This window comes from Polypterus senegalus, chromosome 5 (genome assembly GCF_016835505.1).
Source record: "Polypterus senegalus isolate Bchr_013 chromosome 5, ASM1683550v1, whole genome shotgun sequence".
Classification (NCBI taxonomy): domain Eukaryota; kingdom Metazoa; phylum Chordata; class Cladistia; order Polypteriformes; family Polypteridae; genus Polypterus; species Polypterus senegalus.
Window position 1 is genome coordinate 178,780,051 of NC_053158.1, and position 12,150 is coordinate 178,792,200.

General features: G+C 37.6%; 1 protein-coding gene across 2 annotated transcripts in view; it reads right to left on the reverse strand.

The window, feature by feature from the left end:
* The window catches only part of LOC120529666 (corticotropin-releasing factor receptor 2), a 349,034-nt gene that overhangs the window by 16,005 nt on the left and 320,879 nt on the right, over nucleotides 1–12,150 (reverse strand). For both annotated transcript variants that reach the window (XM_039753669.1, XM_039753670.1), the window contains 3 exons: nucleotides 6,023–6,108; nucleotides 3,235–3,370; nucleotides 2,240–2,281 (listed from right to left, as the gene is read on the reverse strand). In XM_039753669.1, the coding sequence (XP_039609603.1) occupies nucleotides 2,240–2,281; nucleotides 3,235–3,370; nucleotides 6,023–6,108 (264 nt within the window). The remainder of the gene's footprint in view (nucleotides 1–2,239; nucleotides 2,282–3,234; nucleotides 3,371–6,022; nucleotides 6,109–12,150) is intronic.

The window sequence follows — 12,150 nt, forward strand, 5'->3', positions numbered from 1 at the left end:
ATGTCCATCTGTTAAGAAGGAGTGTAAAGCTAAGAAGGAAAACCACATATCCCCCTAATAACTAGATAGTACACTGTCACAAATGATAATGTATAGGACATGCTATTCCTCGTGAAATAACCTAAGAGTTGTCTCCATTTAGCAGGTGTGAAAATGTCCGTGGAACAGTTACTTTAATGACCACCAGTGGATACTATGACTTGGTGGCTCGATGATTTTATGGAAGCCACCTAAGAAATAGTTCAGAGTTTCAGTTGGGAGATTACTTGAGGAATGGGGTTTAAAGCTAGTCAAACACTAAGACTTAATTGAGTGTAAAACAGAGAGAGGAGTTTATGGCAAGCAATTCATTAGTAGTGGAATAAGCATTTTTAGTAAAAAACAGAGAAATGGGAGCCAACCCACCTGACAGTCAAGTCTGTTTAGGCAGGTCCAGAAAGGTGGAAAGATGTTCTTTTCATTTCTATGTATTTTATTTTGAATCCTCCCTTTGTTCATCTCTACTTTGTAATATTTTATTTAAATACTAGAAACACTGTGTCTCTTATGGCTATACCACATGCACTTCAGAACAGGCAATTTACATTAAGCTAAGCATGTTCAGGCTGGGCCAGTACTTGAATGGGAGATCATCCAGGAAAAGCCTGAGATGTTAATGGAAGAAGTGCTGATGAGACCAGCAGGAACACTTACCCTGTGGTCTGAATGTGGATCCTAATGCCCCAGTTCAGTGACAGGGAAACTGCAGTAAAAATAGTTCCATCCTTCAGATGAGACTTAAAACCAAGGTCCTGACTGTCTGTGGTCATAAAAGATTCCTGGGCATCCTTCACAAAGAGTAGGGTGTTCCCCAATGACCAGGCTAAATTGTTCACTATGGCCTGGTCATTCTGACACACTAATCATCCCCTGTCCTTAAAAGGCTAACTCTCTCATACCTTCACCACTTAATACCTAATGTGTAGTGAGCATAATGGCTGTTTTTGCGTCATCCAAGTAGATGCTACACATTGGTAGTAGCTGAAGTGGTTCCTCACTCTGTATGTAAAGCACTTTTAGTAGCATGAAAAATCATAAATAAATGTAATGTCTTCTTGTTCTTCTTTGAAATTCATTCTGGTGTAAAGAAGCTATTAGAGTGCCCTCCGTGTTCCCACAGGATAGAAAACAGCATGACTGCGACAGTGGCCAAGACACCATAGTGCTGCCAGTTTAATTGCCACCTCTAACACACTCAGTGACCCTGAATAAGTCACTTAATCTGCCTCTGCTACGCTTGTAACAAATATATTTGTAATTAATACTGCTGTAGTAGGTCACTTGGGATAAAGGTGTCTGTCAAAATCTACAATAGTAAAATTGATGGGCTCTGTTTACTTCATTAATGAAGGTCACATATAGAAACAGACTGCATAAGCACTTTCGAGTTTTTCTTTATTTATTGCATAGTTGTTTGCATTTTTTGATAAACCTTAGTGTGAAAGGTTCAGTATATAATGAACAGTGAGTCACTCAATGAGCTTCAGGGTTTTGTAGAGTTTGCCATTATTCATTATTTTCACCCTGCTTTTCCTGATGAGGGCCGTGGTATCAATACAGTGACCTGACCAAACCTTCCTCAGTGACTTCTGGAAAATTCCCAGAGATTCCAGGTGAGCTGAGGGACACAATTTCTCCAGCGTACCCTGGGCCTGCGTATGGGTGATGTTAAAGGAGCATTCTAACTACTTGCCCAGATCAATGGAATTTGTTCTGCTCTATCCAAAGAACCAATGTTTGTATTCTTGAGTTTCTTCCATATTGCTGAGCTCTTTACTCTATCTCGGATCATGAGCCCTAAAAAAATTCAGGATCAGTATTTGAGTAATTTTGCTTACCATTAAATATATCAGATATAATTGCTGCAGAATTCTCCATTAAAATTTACAGATAATCAGAGCAAATTGCAGGACAAACATAACTGAAGTATATGTACATTTGTGGCATGGGAACCTGCTTTCCAATTTAACCATTACAATGAATCATTTTGCTTGATTTGACCCTCAAAATCTACTGACTGCTGGCTACTTATATCCACTTTTAATGTTTATTTGGGCAAAGGTGGTACTGATTAACATAATCTAATTTCTAATTCAAACACTGCTTGTGTACAGTATGTGTGAGTCACTTTCATTCCATAAATTTAGGCCTGCTACATTACATTCTCATTTATAATAGAATTATACTGTTATCAGCTTACCTCCCCATTTAGGAAGCAGTAAAAAACAGAAACAAAGAAACCCTGTAAAAAAAGACAAAAAAAAAAAAGAAATTTTATAAAATGGAGAGAAAGATCAACAGTTATAACAGCAGGTACTGTACAAAGAATTTCTCATTTGCATGATGCAAAATTAAAATCGTTGTACTGTTCCAGCCTTCCATCAGTCTGCTGCAGTTTATGTCTCTGGGGATAATTACTGCAGAAAGTGACTTTCACTGGGATAGACAATTACATGTATTCTCAAGAAGCTGTGCCCTAAAGGGAGGTACTCAATCTATCTGGGCACATCTATCTCGGCTCCTGGCTGCTTCTGCTTTCTGGCTAGAGATTTTGCAATTAAATGAAGACTGATCATTCTGTTTGTCAATAATCGTTTCACCTAACTTTAATGTTATTTTCAGTAAAGACAAAAAAAGCAGCCTTATAATTATATCAGTGTGATGGCTTTAACAATGAAAAATATCCATCTTCTGCAAATATGTATAACTTAAAATGCATTATTTACTGTGCAGACCAATAAGTCTCATAGACGTTTGCATTAATACCCGCGAGCAAAATTGTATTACTTATTAAATATTCAGTTATAAAAACTAAAAAGCAGTTGTTTTAACCCTATCTGCTCTTTAGTATGTCTGTTGTAATGGAATAACAATTTATTTTTTGTATAACCCAAAATCACACAAGGAGTGCTGCCATGGTCTTTAATAGGCCTTATTTTTTGACATCCCCCCGGCCTTAACTCCCTAAGAAGATAAGAAAAACTCCCCAAAAAAAACTTATAGGAGAAAAAAAATGGAAGAAATCTTGGAAAAGTCAATTCAGAGGCAGACCTCTTATCAAGTAAGTTTAGAGTGCAATGGGTGTCAAAATATGGGGTGAATACAAGACACAAAACAGAACGCAAGTAATCCTCTTCACAGAGCTAGATGGCAGATCTATCACTGCCACCTCAGGAATACAATGCAAGGGCTTACCTGGAAGGACTGCAAAAATGAATTAAAGTAAATGAAAACTATCTGTGAGATGTCATCTTCTCCTGGATTCACAAAGAACAACATGTAGGTTATACCAAGTAGAGGTAAAAGGACCAGTGTGGCCTTCACAGCTTTCCTGTTTAAATAAAATCAAGCAAACATAAAAGTAAAATTATCCAATGCATGGGTCAAAATAATACTGTTTAACATGACAATCTACTATGTAAAATCAAATTAACATATCACTACTGTATGTATTAAAGAGAAAATATTCAAATGTTCCTTGCTACACTGAATTATTTTACTGATGTGTCATAGCATCATGTAAAATGTTACACACTTATTTCTAATTCAGTTGTATTATCTGCTGCCTTTATAAGAAAATTCCACCCAAAACATGTAATTTTTTTTATGTTAATTACCCCATGTAATTAGTAGCAATGGCCAATAAAAATAATTAATTTCATTTGTTCACACAGGATGGGCATCACCTTAATGGGTGTCTATGATGACCAGCACTGGACAACACCAAATACTTTCAAAAAGTCAATGAGAAAATCTCATGTTGTTTGTGTCATATAATCCACATGTCAAGTCAGGCAGTTGTATACTTACAACGTTCAAAACGCATGCATTTAATGAAATAACGTTAAATGAACCATTTCTAGAAAATACTCTTGTGAATGAAAATGGGAGCATGAACGATCATCTGAATTGTACACCTACCATCCATTGTTACATTTATATTCATATCCACAACTGGGGTACTTTGGGATTATTTAGCAGCATTCTCTGGAGCTGCATGGGTGAATTTGCTACTTATTATTTATGTTTATCTTTATACATTGGTTTGTTAACCATTGGCATTTGGTGTGGACAGCAAAGAAAGAATTTCATTGTACAGGGAAATGTGTTCCCTTACTGTGCACATGAAAATAAACTTTGAACTTGAACTTTATTTTCTGCTTGTTGAAGCATTTCAGATATGCATGAGACATATTCTCTTCTTGATAATGTTTTCACTTGCTTTTCTTTAACTTTTAATCCGAGGTTTAATATGTTTCTCAGTGCATGCCTTTTGTTGATATCATGTGAAGCTCAATATTAGCAATTAAATAAGTTGTTACTGGGTTAAAAAATTAAGTAAATGTTCAATTAAATACATTTCTATAGAGCTTTTCTGGCTACTCAAAGTGCTTTTCATAGACATAGGGGAACCACTTCAACCACCACCAATATGTAGCATCCACTTGGATGATGCAACAACATTTTGCACCATTACCCTCACCACGTGTTACCTATTAGGTGTTGAAGGTGTGAGAGGTTTAGAAACCTAGTCAATGAGTGCAACAGTGCTGCTGGTCCTCAGTTCAAATGCTCAGGTGCATCTGAACATGCTCCATTTTTGTTCAAGAGAACATAAACAGTAAGTGGTTTATATAACAATATTTGTGTAAAAATACATGTGTTTGGGAGCATACAGCCGGATAATCTGACTTGTGGATTTTGCAACATGAGTAATGTGAGATTTTTTTTCATAGATGTTTTGATATAGTTTTCCTGTTTTCTAGCATCAGTCACCTTAGACCCCAATATACTCTCTAAATATATAAAATCCTAAGCCTAAAAGTGCAACGATTTTATGTGACGTTTTTATGTGACTTTTTGTCACGCTTTAAATCGACCTTATTTTAAAACCTACATATATATGTTTGGTATCATTCTTTTCAGAATTTATTAAACTTTAATTTGCTGTTATTAGATTTTCAGATTCTTATTCCATTTTTAAATTATAAACTAAAAAATACTTTGTGCCAAGAGATTTAACGTCCAGGGCCGGAAATAAAAGACAAAGAGTAGGACAGCTGCTGTACAGGCTTTTAAATGTTCGAAGCGCTGTGTGAGATGCAGATCCAGCAGCTGATCGAGCAAAGTGGATGTAAAAAAAAACAATATTTGTTTCCCATTGTATCACCGTTTAAGAGGGGGTTTCGGACGAGCGACCACATCTCCTTGGGGTGTGTTCAGCCCCCCTCTTCACAACATAAGCGGCTGGGAAGTGGCAGGTGCGTAGCGCAGATAAGGGGGGTTGTTGAGCGAAGCAAACAGGGGGCAATCCCTTTAGTTATACTAGAAACATTTTTTTATCTCTGCTCTGCATGAAAACATGCGATTAAGAATTTTTCTTGGCCTTCACTTCAATACTACAAATAATTTTTATATAAAAAATGTCAATTTTGGATAGAGTATTCCTTTAAGCAAGCTATGCTAGCACATGCCAAACATATACAGTGCTGCAGTCTAAAATGAGAATCCTGGAATACCCAACACAATTGTTTATGATATTTCTAGCCATATAATGAATTTTGTAATTTGACTTGGATTCTTTTTACAGTTATTGAGCACAGTCAAGTTTAATTTGTATAGTAACAAACTTCAATTATCTACAGGGTCAATGGGAACCCTGTGTCTATCAGGGAAGCATTAATGCAAAGATAGAATCAGCCCTTGAAAGCTATTATATTATATTATATTATATTATATTATATTATATTATATTATATTATATTATGTTTAACCTCTTTCTGATTATTCCAAAACCAGGTATTCATTTTCCCATTTTCCATATTGGAATTTTAGGTGCCTATCCCAGAAGCAACAAATCTAGAAACAAAAACGGACTCTCATTAAAGGGCAAACTTGTTATGTGGTATACTAATGTATTATGGCAATTAAATGGACTTTTAAATTAACAAATAGTATATCTTGATATATTTCACACTCCTACCTGTACTGTATTGTTTCCGAAGTGGTTGAGGCTCTAAGTTTTGTCATAAGGATCCTTACAATGTTGAAAAGGAAAACAAAATTGATCTGAAAGAGAACACATTATACACTGCATATCATTCATTGGTGTAACATATTTTCTGCTCAGTATTTGCACTTAACCCTAATCCATTCTTTTCATACTGTATTCATTAGTAACTATAACAGTGGGCATGTTATCTCCAGAGATTACCGGTTGACAAGTTGTGGCTAGTGGTTGAACAAAAATCTTAAAACTGAATTTTAATGGAGATGCTTTTTATAAGCAGCCATAAATCTGCTTAAGTCTTTTTTATTCAGACACACACATATACACACAGAAAGAGATTAAAGAAAAACCATGGATTCAAAATTAAACAATTGCTTTTAAAGTACATTTTCCTTAAAGCATATAATTTTGCTTCAACTTCTTGAGAAAGTGAGTGTACTCTTTAAAGCAGCTGTGCTTTCCTCACCATTTTATTTTTGATGAAATGCCACCACTTCCACTTATACCTATTTTTACCTGTCGTAAGCAGCTCCTAGCTGAACTGAAGGAGCTCCCTTCAAATAATCACTCCTGTATTGTGTCCTGTTCATAATCTATCATTAAATGCACCAATGATGCATGCATCTCATGATCATGCAAAAAACTGTTTTCCTTTGCCTTTGCCATCCTTAGAATTTTCAGAATTGTACTGGTCACAGAAAAAATGAGAAAAAAATAGATATATGAAATTATATATAAAATGAAATAGAATGTCAGGGCTCAGCTGGATGTATCTTATGAAATGATCAAGTTGCAACAAACTCATGGAATTTAATAATCTAAGTGGTATCAGGTTGATATAAAAATGTGACAAGAATAATCAACAACATCCAGAAATATAACATTTATCTTTAAAGCAAATGTTTTAGTTTTCATCACTTTAACAATAACTGGAAAACATATAACTGCAGTTGACAAATTTATAAAATTTTTGATTGCATTTTTATGCCAACACTTTAAAATCTCTTAAAAAAATTACCTCATCTTTATCTCTAAATCGATTGTCTTGTTCATTTGGTCTGGGCTGAAGTAAGTAAATGCTGTACAGGATACAATGCAGGAGCCAACATTGAATGAACTGTCCATCTGTCCAGAGCACACACCTACACTCATTCTTAAGGGGCCAGTCTAATTAACATGATATGTATGTCTTTGAGAAATGTAAGGAAATCAGGATATCCCCCCCACAGTCCATTAAGGTAGCATTTACAATTTATGAAAGTATGTAATATGTAGTCAAGCTGAGTACCCTGTAAAGAAGGGCCTTGGTCATGGAGGTGACCAAGAATCCAATGGTCCCTCTAACAGAGCTTCAGAGGTACTAGGCTAGGATGGGAGAAGTTTGCAGAAGTACGACTATCTCAGCAACACTCCATCGATCAGGTGTTTACAGCAGAGTGGCTAGACTGAAGCAAAACTTTAGTAAATGTTTTTTCCAAATGTCATTTAAAGGACACTGACAGCATGAGGGTAAAGATCCTCTGATTTGTTGAGACACAAATTGACTTTTTTGACCAGAACTTCAACCATTATGTCTGCTGAAGAGCAGGCACTGCTCATCAACAACAAAATATTATCCCTACAGAAAAGCATGGTGGTGGCAGCATCATGCTAGGAGAGTGCTTCTCAGTGGGTGGGAAAGAGAGACTTTTCATGAATTGTGGGAAGGATGAATGTATCAAAATACAGAGGGGTCCTAGAAAAAAACCTGCTCCAGAGTGCATGCAACCTTAGACTTGGTTGATGGTTTACCTTTCAACACGAAAATGACCTGAAGCATACAGTTACAGTAAGACAATATTGGAGTGACTTCAGGACAAGTCTCTGACTGTCCAAATCCCAGAATTACAACTTATAGAACATCTGTGGAGAAACCTGAAGACTGCAGTTTACAGAGGCTTCCCATCTAATCTAAGGGAGCCTGAGAGGATCTGCCAGAAAAAATGGGATAAACTGCCCATTACTAAGACTTACTCAAGAATATTCAAAGATGTAATTCAATAAAGAACTAAGTTAAAAGTCAGAATATTTTCATGAGTGAGACATTTTAGTAATAGCACTTTAGCAATTTTAATCCTGTAACTCACCAGGAAATCTTAACTTTAATTACTAAAATGAAGCCCACTACTTGTTCCCTAGATCCAGTGCCAACAAAACTAGTAATAAGTGCAATGGATGTTCTTGCAGCGCCTATTCTAACCGTTATCAATAGTTCATTACTGCATGGCACCGTACCTGATGCACTAAAAGTGTCAGTCATTAAACCTTTACTTAAAAAGTCAGACCTAGACCCACACATACTAAATAATTATAGGCCTATTTCAAATTTACCATTTCTCTCTAAAATACTAGAGAAAGTAGTCGCCAGTTAGCTTCAGTCACACCTTACGCGTTACAATTTATTTGAGAAATTCCAGTCTGGCTTTCGCACTGGTCATAGTACAGAAACGGCACTAACACGGGTTGTAAATGACATTCTGATATCCTCTGATGAAGGAAATTCCACTGTAATTATGTTGTTGGACTTAAGTGCAGCATTTGACACCATTGACCATTCTATTTTACTGCACAGGCTAGAAAACGATGTTGGGCTTACAGGCCCCGTGCTCGCTTGGTTCAGTTCTTATTTATCAAATCGATTCCAGTATGTACAGAAATGTGCAAACAGTACTCCATCATTATACACAGAAGTTCAATATGGTGTCCCGCAGGGCTCAGTACTGGGACCTTTACTGTTTTCACTTTACATGCTTCCACTGGGATCTCTCATTAGGAAACATAATGTTAATTTTCACTCGTATGCAGATGACACCCAGTTACAGTAATCCCTCGCTATATCGCGCTTTGACTTTCGCGGTTTCACTCTATCGCGGATTTTAAATGTAAGCATATCTAAATATATATCATGGATTTTTCGCTGGTTCGCCGCTTTCTGCGGACAATGGGTCTTTTAATTTAGGTTACATGCTTCCTCAGTTTGATTGCCCAGTTGATTTCATACAAGGGATGCTATTTGCGGTTGGCTTAAAAGCTACCCAATCAGAGCATGTATTACATATTAACTAAAACTCCTCAATGCTATAAGATATGCTTCCCGCGTGGCACTTGTTTGCTTCTCTCTATCTTTCTCACTCTCTCTGCCTGACGGAGGGGGTGTGAGCAGAGGGGCTGTTTGCACAGAGGACACGGACGCTCTTCTACAAAATGCCGCTTTATCGCGGTGCTTCTGTATACTTAAAAGCATGTATTGATTTTTTGATTGTTTGCTTTTCTTTGCGAGCGCTCTCTCTGACATTTTCTGCTCCTGACGGCGCTCCTTTAAAGATAAGATATATTTGCTTTCTTTTAATTGTGAGAAAGAACTGTCATCTCTGTCTTGTAATGGAGCACAGTTTAAACGTTTGACTAAAGGGTGTTATTTCATGTCTAGAGGGCTCTAATAATGTTAACAGTGTGGGAGAGTTTATAAGGGCTTAAAATATATAAAAATAACCATACAAACATATGGTTTCTACTTCGCGGATTTTCACCTATCGCTGGGGGGTCTGGAACGCAACCCCCGCGATCGAGGAGGGATTACTGTATACCCTTCATTTAAATCAAATGAAGTTTCTCCGATGTTATCTTTAATTAGTTGTGTTAGTGAATTAAAGGAATGGATGAATGAGAACTACTTGTCTTTAAATACAGATAAAATAGAGATGTTAATTGTTGGAGGGAATGACGCTGATCACAGTAATATTTTGTCGTCATTTAACTCAGTTGGAATCCCAATTAATTTTACTGAATCAGCCCGCAATCTAGGAGTTATCTTTGACTCTAGCATGTCATTTAAAGCGCATATTACAAAGTCGTCCAAAACATGTTTTTTCCATCTTAAAAATGTTAGGAAATTAAGGCACTTTATAAATAAACAGGATTGTGAGAAATTAATTCATGCATTTATCTCTAGTAGGATTGACTACTGCAATGCGGTGTTCACTGGCTGTTCAAACTATTCTCTATACAGCCTCCAGTTAATCCAAAATGCCACTGCAAGAATTATTACAAGAACAAGAAAATATGAACACATAACCCCAGTTCTTAAATCTTTACACTGGCTCCCAGTTAAGTTCAGGGCAGATTTCAAAATCCTCCTTTTAACATATAAAGCATTAAATGGCCAAGGTCCGCTTACTTGTCTGAACTTATCATGACTTACAAACCTGAGCACATTAAGATCTCAAGATGCCGGTCTGCTTAGGATTCCAAGGATTAATAAAATAACAGTGGGAGGTCGAGCTTTTAGTTACAGGGCCCCTAAACTGTGGAATGGTCTTCCTGCTTCCATAAGAGATGCCCTTCAGTCTCAGCCTTTAAATCCCGGCTGAAGACTCACTACTTCAGTTTAGCATATCCTGACTAGAGCTGCTGATTAACTGTACATACTGCATCTCTGTTGTTAGTCATTAGCACTATAACATAAGTAACATGATAATTATATTTGAATACTAACCCTCACCTATTCTGTTTCTTTTCTCGGTACCCAAATGTGGCAATTGGTGCCACGGCCCACCTGCCAAGTTGTTTGCCTGCCTATGGTAAAGTCATCCCTGATGGAGGATCACAGGAATCATGAGAAAGAGGTGTCCTTTCATCGGAGCAACGTTTCAGCCGTGGTATGGCCAAATGGGGAGGCAGCTAGATGGATGAGGTCTCCAGGACTCTAAAAATATCCAAACCTAATTATGTCATATCATCTACTGTTAAACCGTACTTCTAAAATTTTTATTATTATGCTGTCTTAAGGAATTGTTCTGTTCTGTATATTTTATTGTATTGACCCCCTACTTTTGACACCCACTGCACGCCCAACCTACCTGGAAAGGGGTCTCTCTTTGAACTGCCTTTCCCGAGGTTTCTTCCATTTTCCCTACAAGGTTTTATTGGGAGTTTTTCCTTGTCTTCTCAGAGAGTCAAGGCTGGGGGGCTGTCAAAAGGCAGGGCCTGTTAAAGCCCATTGCGGCACTTCCTGTGTAATTTTGGGCTATACAAAAATAAACTGTATTGTATTGTATTGTACATTTCAGTTTTTGAGTTTTTACTTAATTTGCAAACCTTTCTGACAACATGTTTTCACTTTGTTATTATGGATTTATTATCATGTGAAGATGCAATTCCCTTTAACACAATCTAGGTACATAGAAGACATTTTCAACTTCAGGCAGGACAGTTTCTGGTTTATCCGCTGTATTATGAATTAAACTTGGAGAAACTTGGTTGTGGTGAGCACCCTCTTCTATGCGGTGGTGTGCTGGGAAGGCAGCATAATGAAGAGAGATGCCTCACACCTGGACAAACTGGTGAGGAAGGCAGGCTCTATTGTAGGGACAGAGCTGGACAGTTTGACATCCGTAGCAAAGCGACGGGCACTCAGCAGGCTCCTGTCAATAATGGAGAATCCACTGCATCCACTGAACAGGATCATCCCCAGACAGAGGAGCAGCTTCAGTGACAGACTGCTGTCACTGTCCTGCTCCACTGACAGACTGAGGAGATTGTTCCTCTCCCACACTATGCGACTCTTCAATTCCACCCGGGGGGGGTAAACATTAACATTATACAAAGATATTGTCTGTCTGTATACCTGCATTGTTATCACTCTTTAATTTAATATTGTTCTTTATCAGTATGCTGCTGCTGGAGTATGTGAAATTCTAAAGTATCTATCTATCTGTCTATCTGGTGATCAGTTGAGCGTGCACGTGACGGATAGCTCCCATATTTAAAGGTACGTGATACTCGTGACAGGGGGATGGGTGTCCAGGTCCCTTGTCAGCTGATTGCTGGGAGAACTTATAAAGGCCTACCGAGGAAGTGTAAGGGGGGAGAAAAAAGGCTGAGTGAGCAGGAGGACGTACGGTGTTGTTTCAAAACAGGAGTAGATTAATAAAATGAATTTATATTTGAGAGGTGGCACAGTGGGTAGTGCTGCTGCCTCACAGTTAGGAGACCTGGGTGTTTGCATGTTCTCCCCGTGTCTGCATGGGTTTCCTCCGGGTGCTCCAGTTTCTTCCCACAGT